The sequence below is a fragment of the Pseudochaenichthys georgianus genome, chromosome 1, assembly GCF_902827115.2.
Source record: "Pseudochaenichthys georgianus chromosome 1, fPseGeo1.2, whole genome shotgun sequence".
NCBI lineage: Eukaryota > Metazoa > Chordata > Actinopteri > Perciformes > Channichthyidae > Pseudochaenichthys > Pseudochaenichthys georgianus.
In genome coordinates, this window is record NC_047503.1 from 30674376 (window position 1) to 30692558 (window position 18183).

Sequence of the window (18183 nt, forward strand, 5' to 3'; positions counted from 1 at the left end):
CTACAGCTAAACTTTAAAGTTTCTTCTAAACTATTTTATCAGTCATTTACGCAATTAAGGATTTGATGAATGTCTATGGTTGGTTCGGTCCTGCTGTGACCATCTTTAACTCTTAAAACTTGAAGAGGAATGTCTTCTCACCTGTACTGAGCCTGGAAGTGTTCCTGGACAAAACTGTGTCGATCCCGGGGCTGCTGGGTGCCGACTGAACTGGGACTGGAAGGATGCTCAGATGAACTGGGTCCCTGCAGACAGAGAAAAATACTTATGTTAGTGGACTTGGTATACTCATATTTTAAGACATTCTTTGCTGGCATCTTCAAAATGGATGCTTTTACTTTGTAATCTCATAAAGCCTATTGAATTGAATGTATTGAATGAAAAAGAATAAAAATCCAAACAGCTCATACATGCCATCTTATACATTAATTTAAACCGTGATAAGCAACATTGTTCTTATAAATAGGTTGTCATCAGTCTAAATAAAAAATATATATTATGAAAAAATTTACTTTGTGCTTAACCTGTAGTTGAAGGAACATTCACAGACCATGTACTGTAACAAAATGAAATCTAAAGGAATGATATGTGATGGAGTAAGATGAGTAAATCGTAATTTTTGCTAAACAAAAAGTAGAAGATGATCAAACATAGCGATAGAAGAAGGAGAAACAATTCAGACATTTTTTTATTTCACCTTTCTTTATTGATTTTCACTTATATCAAAACAGAACGGGGCACATGAAAATGCAGATGTGTAATCCTACAATTGAATTGAATTACATTTGTACCACAAATAAAAATGTCATTGCAGTACATATACTATGCAAGCACATACACATAATATATATATATATATATATATATATACACACACACATACACATATTCATACACCCACAGATGCACTTAAAGAAATAAAATAAACAAAATAAATAATCCAATCCAATCAAATAAACAGTAAATTAAAAAGGGAAGGTCGGGGGGGGACTTCATGCAGTCAGATTGGCACAGGGGAGTTAAAATAGTCAAGGAAAGGCTGCCAGAGCTTGTAGTATGTGTTAACACATCCCTGGCTACGATACCTCAGCTCCTCCAGCTGCAAATGTGCCATCACATCCCTCACCCAGTGGGCATGAGATGGTGGAGTCCGGTCTTTCCATTTAAGGAGGATTAGACGGCGGGCAAGAAGGGTTGCAAACGTAAGTGAGTGCGACTAGCAATTAGAGACGGAGACCCCCTCAGGGGCTACTCCAAACACAGCTATGATGGGATTTGGTTGTATGTTCTGGCCATAAATCAATGAAAAAGTTTCAAATATAGAAGACCAAAATGGGGCAATGGACTGACAGGAGAAAAACATGTGCAATAGGGTAGCCGTGGCACAATGACACATCTGGCATGTGGGATCAACATCAGGGTACAGCCTGGCAAGCCTGCTCCTGCACAGATGTAATCGATGGAACACTTTAAATTGAAGTACTCCATGCCTCACACAGATGGAGGATTTATGTATGTTCTCAGTCGCAGACCGCCAGGTCTCATCAATTAGTTCTATGCCCATTTCTTCTTCCCAGGCACCCTTAAGGTGGTTAAGGGAAGGGCTAGAGATTTCTTGAATAATATTATATAGCTTTGAGATACAGGCTGAAGTTGAATAGTCCATTTAGCTTAGGAACCTTCCTAACAGAGTGAAATGGGCCAGAAGTCCCTCAGTGGCAGCCATGATAAGTGCCGTTCTAATTCTCTATATGATAGGAAAGGAGGTTTCAAACTTCCTTTATAACCTCCTTTAGCTTAGGAACCACTGGACCTCCCTAACCGACAGGAGAGGAGAAAGTGCTGCCCCACAATGACTTGCGGCCGCAGCATTTGCCGTCACACAACAGTCGGCCGTTCACGGAAACAAACGATCATGACGGAGAAATGATATCATGAAAGTTACGGTGCTTATTAAGCATTTTAAAACGTATGGGGTAAGTTGCCAAAGTGCTTTGTTTTACTGAAATGATCAAATAAAGTCAACATCTCACAGTCTTTACTGAGCTGTGTGGGGGTTGTTAAACTTTTAAAATATGTTTGAATGGTGACACAGTGATAGATGTTAAAGACTAACGTTTATAATGAATACATTTGTATTTATTTTAAAATCTTTTCATACAATCATACGTATTGGGATCATTTGTATTAATGTGGACCGGAGGGAGAGGGTGACGAGCATAAGTTTCACTCTCCTTTTTTATTTCAATTCCAACTTTGGTCATGAAGAATATGTTTCTCTGTTGTCCACGTTCACAGTAGTCCCTCGTTCTTATTAAACATCCATGTTGTAGTCCGCTGTATAGAAAACTGTGGTTTCCACGGTTTCCCCACAGCAGCAGACGCACATTGATGACGTCCGCTGGCGCATCATAAACACGTCGGATAGTGAAAGTGCAGTCGGATTCTCTAAAGTACCACAGTCTCTTTTCCTAACTAAGTCCTTTTGAATTCTCCTATCCACTACCCCTTAACCCCGTGACGTTTCACTCAGAGGTCAAGGAACGATAGAAGCTGATTTTTGTATTATCCGACCTAAACCATAGCCTCCCTGACAAGGTTTAAGGCCAAGGCAGTTTTCCATCCATCCACCAGGTGGGCGGCCGGGAAGGAGGGAAATTGTTTTCTTGTAAAATCGCGAATTTGTATGAGACATTTTTTTAATTGCAGGGAGGGATTTCGTCTGTCTTGAAGAGATGAAAAGTCCTTCAGTCAACACAGATAGGAGTCGCACAACAAATATTTGACTAAATGACTGTGATACCCTCCATTCAGTGTCAGAATCAACAAGATGGCAGAGAGACTTCACAGATAAATATAAGGTTAAAAGGAATGAAGGCATTGAATAAAAGATGGATAACTGTGACGTGAGGAAACAGAGCAACAGATGACTGAATCTCTCTCTTGTACAGTTGATATTGAAGCCGTCAGTGAACAGCAGGTGGTAATGACTGATTCATCACCCAGCCACACACTCACGTACGCTGTTCATTCAAGGTCTGCTCCTATGTAGTCTGCTTTGGAGTCATGCATCATGGTGCAAGTGTTTTAACCTTTGATTACTATTTTTAATTTCCAAAATTAAAGATGTGAAGTTACTTCATGTGATTTTGTATTGATCCTTCCTGCTCCCATTCTGTATTATTGTAGCACCATTTAAAAAAGAGCTGGGTTAACAGCGGAGCAACAATGCACCAGCATGGAATAGAAATGTGTATGTTTTCATTCACAGGATCCAGTCAGGTTAACAACAGGTTGGCTGTTCCAACATTACAATAAGACAGAAAACTCATAATAAAAGTATTACAGGAGCAAAGATATTTTACAGTTTTGTGTGCTGGAAATGGTTTCATCAAACCATATACTTGGATAAACCACACTGCTTTTCATCCAGATGTAAATATTAAACACTGTAATTTGTTCTTTTTTTTCAGGATGATTTTTCAAACTTTGGAAAAGGGAACTGACTTAGGGGACACAATATTCAGGGTGCCACTCTTGTGTGAGACCCATTAAGCAGCAAACCAAGTCAAAGTGCACTGAAATACCAAAGTCTGGTCTCTCAACTTTCTCTGGGAAGTCAAACTTTCTGCGGTCGACTCCCAATTGTTTCTTCCCAATAAATGACTGTCCATCTTTGATGAAGCTTTGCTATTTTTCTACAAAATCCAATCAATGCTGCATTCACTTTTAACAATGTGCTGCATTTTGGCATCTTTGAAAACCTCTCCAAGAAAATAAAATGAGGAAAAAGCACAAAGTCAGAAAAGCATGTAATTATTTGTTAAGTCCACCTCAGCCTTTCTTCAGACTTAGCCCCGTCTTAACTACAATGTTTATCTCGACTAAGTTGATAAAAACATAAAATGAAAGCCCATTATCTTTTAAATCACTCAAAATGCACTAGTAATAATAACTATATCCTTTGTTGCAAAGTGAAACCACAAGACAAGATTTTCGATTAGTGCAACAGTGTCTGGCATCAAGAGTAACATAATGGAGAGTAGAAAACACAGATCAGCTGCAGCTGCAGTTTCTTTCCACATGCTCACATCTCAAACATATTGCATATCCATTTTGACAATGTGTGAGATATAAGTAGAATTAAGGTAAGAAATTAGAGAGTGACGGGTAAACAAAACAGAAGCTTCTCTTACAGCGCAGCATGTCACTTGTAATGGACGGTTTAGAGTGCCTGTGTGATCTGTAGAGACTGAAAAAGTGATCCATGGGCACCTGGGCACCATGTGGTGCAGCAGGGGCAATGTGAAGTTAACTTCAGTTCCCAGTTTGTGATGGGGATAATCAGTTTAACTTAAGGTGTCAGAAGGAAGAGTTTATTTCGGCAAGCTTGACATCCAGAGCTTCTGAATCTTAGAGACACTGCATAACATTATTTGGTTGGGTTCTCAACATCTCTGGCAGTCATACAGCCCCAATTCTGCTCAATTTAAATATATTTTCGGTTAATCATATGAGATTACCTTTTTTTTCTGCATATAACTTGTGAACACAAAAACGCACAAAACAACAACACTCCAATTGTTTTATCTAAATAACAATAAACTGTATTTCACATGTTTACAACATCTCATTTCATTGTATAACACATGCCGAGCTGTGGCCGACTCTTTCTCTCAAATACGCCCTCTTTTTTCCATCTCTTCTCTAGAGGACAATGGACACCAGTCCTCCGACCCTCAGAGACAGGCTAGGTTACAAGCGTCACCATGGAAACCATGGCCTCATTCCCTGCAATCCACATATTGGAACAGGGAACTTTTTCGTTGGTCACAGCGTGGCCAAAAATACAGAAAGAGGAATACAGAAATATAAACAGAGCCCTCCATGTTTGTCTAAAGCATTTGGCATGCTTTTCTTTGAAGCACCCTGCCACATGTGCATGGATAACAAAGACAAACAGCTAACTCAACTCTCAAGTACTTTTACTTCAAGTAAATTACCAGTAATTGAGGTGATGTTCCAAGTACTGACAAATCTATTTTCATGGAATTACAAGGACAAGAGCATGGCAAATATATTCACTATGTTTGAAAGCATGTTTTCAGAGATAGTGTCCACAAGCACAGTGAACATGTTTCAGACCTAAAATGCATCATTCACTGTTGAACATTGCAGCTACATAAAAGATGCCATTGTACAATGAATTGTGTTTAATTAAAAATATTGTAACTTAATGATGTTTAGAACATGCTGTGGTTTTATTATATCTGCACACTGAAAATAAATGTTTTTTATCAATTCCAGTAAGGTAATTCAAAGTTCGTTTTGATCACTTAAGTAACAGTAAATAAAACATTAGATTTTTGCGGTTCAGCCAACCTGTGATTTTCATTTTTTATTCTTCCTCATACACATTTAATTTAGCTGAGGACACAGCGTTATTAAAAACGTATTAAGAGGGGAATAAATGTGGGAGACAAAGACTTCCTTTGATGCTTAATTCTCATGTAACAATCTAAAACAGGGGTTTCACTGCATATACGTTGGGAAGGTCATCAACCAATACTTCAAAAGATGAACAGACGACTATAAAGCAAGAAATAGAGTAATAGATAGTGATAGGAAGACTGCATATGTGTATATCTACCAACGATAGATACACTGTATACTGCAGATACAAACTGTCCAAACCCAGGGTGAGGCAGGGAGAGAGACAGTGCACTGAGTGTACTCTGCCTCTTTATTTAGCACCCAGGGAATAAGGAATACCACCACAGCTCTGCTATCGTGTGCCAAAAATAGATGCGGGGGCCGGCCTCAGCAATAACAAGTGAATACTAATATTCAGAAGCACTAAGCTATTCAATTGTCACACTGGGTGAGATCCAAGAAGCGGAATGCTAACAGATCTAGGCCACATGCAACTGCCTCCTGTTGCTTTGGGACAACATTGAACTGTAATTGATATTTCAAGATGAACTTATCGGCCGTGTTTCAGAGCTCAGTATGCTCAAATAATTTAATTTGCCTTTATTGTCTTAATGACTGTAGAAGATGAGCTGTTTTAGGAAATGGACAGTGAAACATGAGAGAGGGTATAAAACGTGAGAACTACAGGAGAAAACTGAAAGAGACAAATAATTATTCAAGAGCTAAATATAAAAAGGTACATTTGTATCCTTTTTTTGCAGTCAGGCATAGTTGCATTTTGCTCAAGCTTTTGTGTCAAGAGCCAGATTTATATATTTATTTTTCCGAAACAGCCAGGTGTTAGTCTAGCAGCATAAAGCCTAACGGTCTTATACCAATGAGTTCTGGGATTTCGACAAACATACCTCCGACAATAAGAACTGAATTATTTGTGATGAGCGCTCATAGGCTCGAGCCTGTTTCTATTATTAAAGTGGAGCGCAAAATGTAGCTACATTTCTTTCGAAATCATTCCCATCATATTGAGAACGTTTTCTAACCTCGTCAAGGGTGTAAAAAGAGCAGGGTCAAATTGAAGGGACATTGTTTCCCCTAACTCCTTTTGGTCTCCCATTTCCGTTTACTTGATAAGATGTCAAACGGGTACATATCACCGCCATCAGCAGAGCTCGGCAGCATCGCATCAGAGGAGCAGCAAGGACTCATGGGTATTGTGTATCACTGAGAACGTTGCGCTTTCTGCACACACTCATACAAAGCCTGTGCTCACAAACACACTAAAGGGCACACACATAAAGTGCAAGGACGAACAACAACAGCATTGTGGTAGAAGATAGAAGACATTCTGGCTCTTCACTCAGCTCTACATAGTACTGAATGTACCGGGGATGTTCAAGGAAACAAAACCGGCGCTTAGTTTATCACACAGTTAATAACTTATTATATCAGGGTGTTTTTCTTCACAAATCAAACAAAGCAGTGCTACAGTAACCATTTAAGTGGAAATAGCAATTAATCAACCTTCCTTCACTGCTGCTTCATCCTTGGGAACTAGCCAGGTAATGGTGTGTGTGTGTGTGTGTGTGTGTGTGTGTGTGTGTGTGTGTGTGTGTGTGTGTGTGTGTGTGTGTGTGTGTGTGTGTGTGTGTGTGTGTGTGTGTGTGTGTGTGTGTGTGTGTGTGTGTGTGTGTGTGTGTGTGTGTGTGTGTGTGTGTGTGTGTGTTTGCGTGCGTGCGTTCAGCACTATATGCACACAGCTAAGCTAAAAACAATAGCAGATTCTTTCTCTGGATGTCTTGGGATATTGCGTAGCTGCATTATTCCAACCTTCTTCTTCGACTCCTTCCTGCCTGTCTCTAACAATGGCACCTGTTCAGGGCTTCATATCATGCAAGAATTGGTAAAACAACCAATACACACCAACGTGACAGCAACTGTCAAAAAAAGTGTGCATTACACTCTTCAAGAAAAGATACAAATGTGGGACATATACAACATCCTTATCCTGTCAAGGCTCGCCAACAGCACAGCGGGAGACAAGATTACAATGCCCGTGTGAAGACATACTGCAATTTAAAAGAATCCCAATGCTCCTTACTCGTTCCCAGTATGGCAGTGACTTTGGATGTAACAGAAATAAAGTATGTATAATAACAGGGACTTCACTGTGACCTGAGGTATTTTCTTCTGCTCCTCAGAAACGTCACCTTGGTTTGGGACTCAGTTGTGTGTGTGATCAGTGAAACCTTTCTCCAGTGCAGCCACTGTAAATCTCGTTGGCTCTGTGCCTCTGGCAAAGGCACTGCCTCCCTCCAGAGATATCCACACTCTTATCCCTACATGAAAACATGCGTTGATGTCAAATCCCAACTGTGATTCCTCATGGCAAGCATTCATGCGAGACGTTTTCTGAGGAGCTCCTCTCCAGCGTTCTGTGGAGTGAGTGGGAGTTTGGGTTTGCTGTGGTTGTATATTTGAAGGTGAGTGTAAGCGTGTGTGCAAAATAACATAAATCCCTTTACCAATGGAAAAGAGTGGGTGTTTTCGGTGTGTGCATGGGCAGGTTGTTTTGGCTGCAGAAAATGAGAACAGCAAACCAGGAGGGGCAGGTTGGCCTGGAGGTACAGAGACCAAAAGTCTGCAGATCATAGCATCAGTGTTGCTGACACAGCCGTTTATTTTTGCTCCAAAGGAAACACTGTGATTATAATGATTAATCACCAGAAAGGTCCAGTTTGCAATTTGAATCAGCAACCAATGAATGCCCTAATGGCTCAAATAGAAGTTTACAAAGGATTGCCCTATGAAGACCACTTAGCATGCATGGTTGAAATGTGTATCAAAATGACAAATAAAAACATTCAAATAATAATGAAAAATTACTTTTGTACTGTAACTCCTTTTGCTCAGTGGGTTTCCCACTTAAACTAAGGGCTGGGTGGGCAATATGCAGATAACCAAATATCCAATATACCTGACTAAATATTATGTTTTTTCTAATGTGGATATAATGACTGAGTGGGTAAACGCAATAATACACACAATAAAAGACAATGCCATATTGCAATTTCCAAAATCTAAGATTATCTCTGTTGTCATATCACAATCTCGATATAATATTGACATATTCTCCAGCTGTTCTTACATTTCGTCAAAAATATGGCTAAATGCCTTTTCTAAATTAGGTTATTCTTAACCAAGCTTAACCAAGAGGCCAGGAGGACCAGTCCGTCATGGCTTATTCAATTCAGCACACTGGTATACATATTCAACATCAGCCTAGCCAATGAGAATGCCTGTGTAGATTGTTTGAACAGTAGCAGATCAAAAGCTTTCCTAAAAGGTGGGATCATATGAATATGTCATCAAAAAAATGGCTCGAGTCAAAAAAAGGATGTGATGATACAATGTATAAAGGTATAGATATGGGGAAGCTCAGTGATCCATTTCCAGGTTTGAGGGTTGAGGATTGAGATAAAAGTATTCTTATTTTGATGTAAATGTGACTGTTTTGATTTAAATCTACTGAGAATATAGACTGTTGTAAGGTGCAGCCGGAATGATGATTTCTGGAATCCATTATATACATTCTGTGGTGAAGGAAACCAAAGGCCTTTTACAACCACAACAGGTTTATATTTGTTAAGATTTGCCTGGAGTATCATTTTAACATACCGTATGCTTTCACTTGTTTACTTTTTCCAGTCCTGCAAGCCTGCGTTCAAGCAGCAGCTGCAGCTACAGAGTGTTGCTTTCACTCTTGATGTCAGTGAATTAATATTTTACCACTTAACACTGACAAATTCACATTTCACTTTTGCTGAAGTGACCTTAAGGCACTTCTGTAAAGGGACATTATCATTTTTAATAATGCTACTGTGTCAGTGTGCTGAACAACCTAAGCTGCAGTTGGGGTGAAAAACACCTATTTTATTGAGAAAAATAAATTGTGTCTGTAAAGGGAAAGAAGCTGATTCAGTTATCGTTTCAAACCACATTTCTAATCAACTAGCTGGCACAAGAGACTCAACGCATTCACCTTCAGCTGCCAGCTGTTGTGTGATTACTTAAAAAACAATGATTTATTTGAAGATTTTCAGTCTGGCTTTAAGGCCCGGACACACCAATCTGACAACAAAGAACTGACAGACGGACCACGACCGTTGCGTCGCCTCGCGTCTCTGCGTTTTGGCCATGTGTCACACTGGAACACACCGCAAAGACTTCAGCCGACGGCCAAGAAGCACATACGAACTGCGCATGCGTGAGTGGCAATAACTTTCCTTACCAGAAGGCGGCGATAGTGTGTATTCGTCATTTAAAAGAGGCAACAACCAGAAGACAGACTGCGTGATAACTGAGAGAAGAAGAACAGACTGTGTGATATAAACAAACAACAAATATCGTGTGCGTTCCATTTTCACTACACGAGAAGCTCATGGGGCTTTCCCTAACCTGTGTTGAGAGCTGGAGTTAAATGAAATCTCAGATTTGCCTTCTTAATAGTTTGCTTGGGTCCCTCACTTCCGTTTCGCTTCTCATGCAGTGATTCGCTAGCTGAACAGCCAATCAGAGTGATATATTTTGCCGACTGCCTTTTGCCCACTGCCTTTGGCCGAAAAGGCATCGGCACGGCTGAAAAGACCGCTCATCGTCGGCCTGACGCCCACCGACGCCGATAATCGGCCTGGTGTGTCCGTGCCTTTAGAACACATCATAGCACAGAGATAGCTCTGGTTAAAGTCACAAATGACCTTCTCATAGCCTCAGACAAAGGACGTGCCTCTATTCTTGTCTTGCTCGATCTCAGTGCTGCATTTGATACTATCGACCATGATATCCTATTGCAAAGACTAGAGCACTTAGTTGGCATAAAGGGAACTGCTTTAGGCTGGTTTAGGTCCTATCTATCTGAACGGTCTCAGTTTGTGTGTGTCAATGGTGAATCTTCCATGCAAACCAAAGTGAGCCATGGAGTGCCACAGGGCTCAGTACTTGGACCTATTTTGTTCACATTATATATGCTTCCGTTAGGCAATATTATAAGGAATCATTCTGTACATTTCCATTTTTATGCGGATGATACTCAACTATAACTATCAAAGTTTTCATGAGCAAGATACTTTACTTCAATTGCTCCCAATGGCACAGCCAATGATGTGTAAATGTGTGTGAATGTTAGTTTCCTGGAGCAGGTGGCACCTTGTGGCATCCTCTGCCTCTGTATGAACGTGTTTAAATGGTCGAATGCTGACTTGTACAAGTAAAATTGCTTTGATTGCTGGTTAAGGTCGTGTTACCACTAACTTGCATCACAAGGTCATCCAGTAGCATCAACGTACAATCACACACACAAGCATATTTAAATAATTGGATATAATTAGTTGACTCTACTATACAAAAGGGCGCTTTTCCCTATTTTGTTATGCTTTCTTGTGTGTGTATGTATGTATGTATGTATGTATGTATGTATGTGTGCGTGCGTGCGTGCGTGCGTGCGTGTGTGTGTGGATGGCGTCTCCCACTGAGCGTGCGAATTAGGCGAGCCAATGTTGACAGAGCTGTTGGCTGCTTCAGGAGACATCCAGATCCACTCTTGTTTTATTATAAAGTGCCTGCCACCAAAGCATTTGTTGAATTATATTAATATCATTCCTAGCCAGGTTTTAACAGAAGTGAGCATGTGTGTGTCTTACACCTGAGAGTTTGGCAAAACTGTCTGAGGCTGGGGATTTCTAAATGTCAGCTAACTTTCTAATTAAACAGCTTCTAATAGCTAATCAAGCTGTGATAGAATACTTTAATATTCTATTCTCAAATGAACAATGTTGAGAAGCGACATGGGGAAGGTTGAATGAGGTCAACAAGACAAGATGGAGAAGATAAAGAAAAAATAAATACACAAAAGACAGATTATAGAAATATAATTATTGTTCAAGTCAGAGATTAGAAGATAAATAACGAACACATTGTTGTTAGCAGTGTTTGCTTAATTTCTTAATTAGAAAAAAGTCTAGAGTCCTTCATGAGGCTGCCCCTCTGTAATGATGGGGGAATATATAAAGATCAGCCTGGTGGTGGCAGTAGAGGCCTCGACTTGTCAGGCTCAGCTGCAGGGCTAACTAAGAATGATCAGCTGTTCAGCTTCAGGATCAGATGTACTTGCCAGGTCTTTAAGCTTAAAAATACAAAAGTGCAGGTCATGATTAACACTGGAATGTTAACAGTGTATGTATTCTAAAACTAGTAAAAACAGCTACTTCTTAATAGCTTGAAACAGCTAAGGCTGAAAAAAAAACAGCTCAGAAGAAAGCTGAGCCGAATCGGCTAGAGCTCAGTCTGAAAAATGTCATAAATTGACGATTTAAAAACAAAAAATGTAGCACTTTATCATTCACTTCCTGAAGCCCATGGTAACCAGTTTAAATTAAGTTTTCTGTTAAATTAACACTTGCAAAAACGGCTAAAAATGTCATCATATAATTAAGTAAAACTAACAAGGTAGTGACTTTTTAGTTTGCATTTAGCAGACAGTGTGTTTTTAAAGAAAAAGTAAAAAAATGTTAGAAACAATTGAAACTGATGCAACAAACTCTGAAGTCAGGCAGGATTTCGGCCTGCTCACCTTTAGTGTAAACCTTAGAACAGAGGATGGGCAGAAAGACAGTGGGAGAACAGAAGTCCAGAGGGGAGGCATGAAAGAAACGCTGTCCGCGCAATAAAGCGGCTGACTCACCGCTATTCTTTCAGCTGCGGACGGCTGCCGCTAATTCGGCACATTCAAAGCTGGCTTACAGTAACAAGGCAGTTGGGGAGATAACAGATGAAACCACAGGCCTTTTAACACACAACTACCCCCCCCATCCGTCTAACTTTCATCCTCTGCTCTCTCCACACCATCATACACCTTCTCCACTCTCACCTCCACTGTACAAAACCTCTGCTTTGTGCATTAACTCTGACTCTGAACAGCACCAAAATATGTGTCGGCATGTGCTTTCTTTTGACAAACCTTTCCTTTTACTCACTGGCATTCATTTTGTGGCACTCGCTGTGAAGACCAAAGGCAAATACCTTCACTTGAACGTCCTCTGATCTTAGGCCTATCTGAAGAGCACATGCACCCACTCCATTTCATGCAGCGTCGAGTGAAGCCAGACTTGCCATTCTCTGGCTGTTACTATGGAGATGCCAGTCGGCCCAAAACAAAGGCAGAACAGAAAACAAGCAGCCTCAGACAAGAGACCCTGGCAGAGCTCTGACAGCCAAATCTGGCTTGGCAGCAGTAGCTATAGAGCCATCTCCCTCTCTTTCTGTTTCTATCTGTGTCTCTCAATCTGTCTGTCACCTGCAAACTGGAAGTGCAAATATTAATTCAGAGGGATAAACTAATTGACATGATGAAGGGTGGAGAAGGAATTAGTACCTAAAGAAGATGGGTTCTGTAGGGGTGTTTTCGCTCGCTTTGAGGTGGCCAGTGCCAGAGGCCGTGGTCGTCACAGAAAAGAAGAAGCATTGTTCATCTGCACTTGGCATTCTGGGAAAGACAGGGAGAGACCTCATACCAGAGGAAAATGTGAAGACTTCTGAGACTTGGTAATGTCCTCATTGCCACTGAACGTCCCAACAGTTCACTTTAGTGGAGGGATCCGGTCTGGCTTTTGATGATTATTTAGAAACCTTTCAACTAAGGCCACTTAAACCTGGTGTGAGGAGTATGTAGAGTAATATAATTGAAAAATAGTACATTTGAAACATCAGGTATGAAAAGGTGATCTATCATCTCACTCTGTTTCTATTAAAGCCTTTTTAAAGCATTAGTTGGTCCCTCTGAGCTGGGTCCAACTAAGGCTTCTGTTAAGAACAGCACACAAAGACTGTGTATGTTTTTTAAACCCTTTATCCTTCTGCAAATCTGCCACACTGGCACATTAACACTTAAGCCTCTCTAAAACCAAAGGAAAAACAATCACTAAAGTTGATCTGAAGTGTCACACTGCTAATAAGCTTAAGTGTTGCCAAGCTTTGGCTTTTATGGTTAAATAATAACCTAAAATACTTGAGTGAGATATAAAAAACAATTTATTTCAGTTTAGGCTACTGAGGGCAATGAAGAACAATAGAGAAGAGGTGACAGGAACAGGTCAGACTGGTAGCTATTCAGCTACCAGTCATGATACTGTATACAGGAACCATTGAAGGAGAAAACCTTGTCAAGGTGGGTGTGGTGGAAGTTACACTGAACAATAAACCTGCAGGACAGACTGTGTGTACAAGAGTTAGACCAACACATTGCAAGTCTACAGTTCCTTTCAGTTTCCACCAGGCAGCAGACTCCGGAGTGGGCAGTGAGCCAAACAATGAAGTTCATCGAATGGTCAGTTGAAACTGGCTCCAAAAGGAAGCAATCTCCATAGACCCTCGTGATAAAATGTCAAACTTTATAGCAGAAAAAATGGCTTTCCCTATTACTTCCATCAAGTTCTAGTCCTCAATTCACCCTACTCTTCATTATAGGAACCAACTCCCGTCCACTCTTCCTGACTTTCTCTTTCATTCCCCCTCTCTCACTCATAGGCAAAAGTATATCTATCAAATATACTTGAACTATTTAAAAGGAGGACATCTTTTGAAACATTAATGTATGTAATTAAATGTTACCAAAGAAATGTTGTGTGTTTGCACTGGCAGGCGAGCTTACAGAAGAATGGAGAAACAGGAGATAAAACACACTCTTGACCTAAAAGAGGATCACTTTTGGGTAGAAAGGGAAGCAAAGATGGAAGAAAGAGAGAGCAAGTGAGGGCATCTCTGTCTGCTCTTGTCAAACATGCAAGAGAGGGTTTTAAAAGCTCATCCTGAAAACTCTTCCATCCGCTGTCACACATGAACACACGCACATAGAAAGGAATCCAGCAGTAGCTGCAGAAAAGGATGTGCAGAGGACAGGAGGTGGTCAGAAGGATGCACCCGCTGACATCTCCTGAGCACGAATCAATCGCTGTGCTAATATTGCTGCCACTTATGGATCTCCTCTGTGTGCAACTGTTTTGCCCCCTGAAGGGCGCATTTAATATTTCATAACCTCCCGCAGCATGGCATTTCAGCCCAAGCTCTATTCTGTATAAGGCCGATTTAAGGCCAGGTGGGGGGTCCCCATTTCAGATTCCTCTACTGGTAAAAATCTGGCTACTCTGGTTTCTACTTGCTACTTTGCTACAAAGTTCTTTGTACAGAAATGCAACGCATGATTACTGTGATTTCTGCTGCGGAACCAAACTGTTTTATCCATATTCTTAGCAGTCATTCACATGACGGTCATCATTGTTCTCAGTAGAGCTGGTTCTTTGTCAGCTGTGTGGTCATTAAGACTTATTATAAGTTGTTTAAAAGCACATAATACAATATTTTGAGCTGATACTGAAACAGATAAGTGAATTGTGGGAACCATATGAATCAGGCAATGTTATTACTGAAAAAAATGTCCGCCAAGTTTGGTTTATGTTCACTTTAATGCAATTGTATAATGATGCTTGACTGTGTAGTATTTACTCAATGCTATAATAATCGCAATAATCATACCAAACCAAAAACTACTACCAGACTATTGGCAGTCAAGTTGCATTGTGGGTAATGTTTCGAGAAGGAAGAAGAGTGCAGGAAAAATTATATCTGTGTCACTGCTGCATTGTATTCGATTGTCCCCTCATTTGTACAGGAGTTAAAAGCTAAACCAGCAAATAGAAATAATTTAGCGAATGAATTCGCTTAACTAATGCCTCAGAAAAAACCCGTTTGGAAGAGACATTAATGTTTAAAACACACACACACACACACACACACACACACACACACACACACATTCAGACACACACACATTATGTCTCTGAAGGATCTGTCATCCGGTCTCCAAGTAACCTTTCACAGAAAATCCTAACCTCCAACTACTCTCAAACTGGCCTTTCTTTCTTCCTTGCTTCAAATCCAGGTACTTGTTGTTCTCATGTTGTTACTGATGTCTCTTAAGTGAGATAGTGGGGGAGTGCATCTATGCACTGGATGTGCTCAAGCATATTGATAGATAGCCAACCCGCCTTCACCCTCACTCTCTGTCACTATCCTTTAACTCTGAGTCTGTCTTTTAAATTGGCTTCAATCTATTCTAAAGACAATGAGGCAGAGAGTGGGTTGGAGACTTAAATTAAGGTTAGACAGTGACAAGGGTGTCTCAATTTCCAAGTTTCGAGCAAGCAGGAGCTTTTTCCAGAAGCGTATGGGCAGAATAACTACTCAGTCATTCAACCCTCACTAGCTGATAGATCGTGACATTACGTCGAGAAAGAGGCTTAAAAAAGACACTTGAACAGCCTAAATGAATTATGGATAAGGCAGTGGCTAGAAAGAGAGGCTGAAATATGTTGAGAAATATTTCAAAAAGTTTCTTTCTCCCCCCTCCAGTGTAAATCCTATTAAAATGAAAGAATAGCACAGAGGGATTAGCCGACCCCAGCCATTCTGTCCGCAGTTTTTCCTCCATGATAAAATATAGAAACTCTCAGAATCACTCCTATAAGATATGCAGTATATATTAGAACAAACAACTTGTTTGTGTAGCACACCTGCTATGCAAGCAGTGTGACCAGTCCAGCAGCTTCGCCCAAGTAACATTACGTAACACACTACGGTGAACACACAAGAAGGCAGCTCAGTAATGTTAATCCTCCTTCCAAAGGGCGCTCGCTCAACTCCCTTGGTTTCCCTCTCGCCTCACTGGCACCGAATCAGCAGCATTCCTCATTTGCTAACAAAAGCAGCCTAGACCACATTGAAATCATACCTGTTGTACACAGTGATTTCTCAAATTATTGTTTAATTTCTCCCGATACACATTCTTTTGAAATATAATAAAAACATTGGCTCACATGATGATAATAGGCTACTGCTTTTATCTTCAAGCAAGTGTTAGAAAAGAGGGAGGAATAGCGTATTAGCTTTAACTCAGTGTCCACAAGCTATGAGCCACACACATAACATGCCATTAGGGGGAAGAATCACACATGCATTATATTAAACCTTTAGGCCTTAACGGTTTCAAAATTTGAGAAGGATTGGTTACACTATCTTGATAATAAAAAACCTACCGACCCAAATGTTGTGTTATCAGAGAGTGTTATATATTTCCCAGTGTTTACTGAGTGAACACATGGAGCGCAGCTACATTTTGCTATCTCGTTGTATATATGTACAATGACAATAAAAGCTTTTGAATTTGAATTTGAATTTTGCCTCAGGCCCTCCATGAGTGAGATTTAGAGCGAGTTCATTTCAAACCTCATCCGTCTCCCCCTATGGACAGTAGTGGGACACAAGTTTTGCCAAAGCAACACCAGTGCCAACGCATTATGTATGCATTATTCCATTTTAAATGTCGATAGCGGTCGGCCTTTCTGCCCCGAGAGGGTCATCTGTGAAGGGAGAAAGAGAGAAAACAAATCCCCTAGCCCTGGAGCCCTGCATTTGAAATGTGGTCAGTGGATGCGGTAAATCGAGAAAGGGCTTTTATTGGCAGGGACAGAAATAGTGAGTTTAATAGCTCTTTGCGATTTTGCCTCATGTTTAAAGGTTGGTGAATGAGATAAATAAGCTGAATCAGCTGACAGGGAGAGGTGTATCTTAATCTGGGTTTTGCTCTTTATGTGTCTGTCATCAGGACATATGCTCTGATATCATATCCACCCGCTTGGTCCAAAACATCAATGTGTTTTGTTTATGTATAAATAACACATTGATGCTGCTTCTTCTTACAAACACAATGACAGATGGAGGAACATGTACTGACAGATTGTCCTTCACAGTGACTATAGAGCTATGAAGAGATGTTATAGCACTACATTAAAACTGCACAAAGTTGAATAACTATAACACTACTGTTACAGAAAAACAGTGACACACATACAATGCTAATGTTCTATGAATATTTCAGGTTAAATAGGCAATTAAATAACTTTGTTTACCTCAATGGGTTTGGTTGTTGAGAGGGTTCAGAAGCAGTCATATTTTACACATAAAGCTTAGCCTTGATCAGATTTAAAAACAAGTCTTAAACTCATTCAAAAATGTAGAACATGCGAACAAACTTTATTTCCGAGCTACTTCGGGCTATATTATCAGTAGCTACTATTTGACTGATAACCCACAGACCAACTACAGCCAGGTTTTCACTAAACACATATTTTTGGACATTTGTGATAGATTAAGCCTTCTTTCTGACTTTGTGATATCAGATTTAAGTGTTTCACATGAGAGACACCACAACTCTGTATGAAATGATTTCCTCCAAACGTCCATGAGGAGGTTGTGGAGAGTTGATTAAACTAAATAAAGGTGACTGATTAAGTCAAAGAGTGACTACAATACACCATTTCCTGTTCTCCCCTGGTGTTTGTGTCCCATCCCAGTACAGCTGTTCTGTTGTGAAGCTCTTCAGCCGCCCTCTGCTCTTCCACACCCTCTCCTGCTCAGCTCCTCCATCTCTCCATCTCACAAAGGTGACATCAAAGCAGCGTAACCCCCGCCCCAGCCGCCCAGTGCTCAGACAGCAACCCAATTGATTAACTGCAAGTGACATTTCTGAGATGCCACAAATTCTTCCTGACAAAGAGGGGGAGCGCGGTTTCTTGAAAGAGACGACCTACAGGTTTTTGTTTGTGACCAGTCATTCTTTTAAAGCGTTTATCAAAGAGGTTAGCG

The 18183-nt window shown here is 40.4% G+C and overlaps 1 protein-coding gene across 1 annotated transcript in view; it reads right to left on the bottom strand.

Annotated features, from left to right (window-relative positions):
- The window catches only part of usp43a (ubiquitin specific peptidase 43a), a 118690-nt gene that overhangs the window by 84578 nt on the left and 15929 nt on the right, over positions 1 to 18183 (bottom strand). The window contains exon 3 of the mRNA XM_034083073.2: positions 142 to 245. Within this exon, the coding sequence (XP_033938964.1) occupies positions 142 to 245 (104 nt within the window). The remainder of the gene's footprint in view (positions 1 to 141; positions 246 to 18183) is intronic.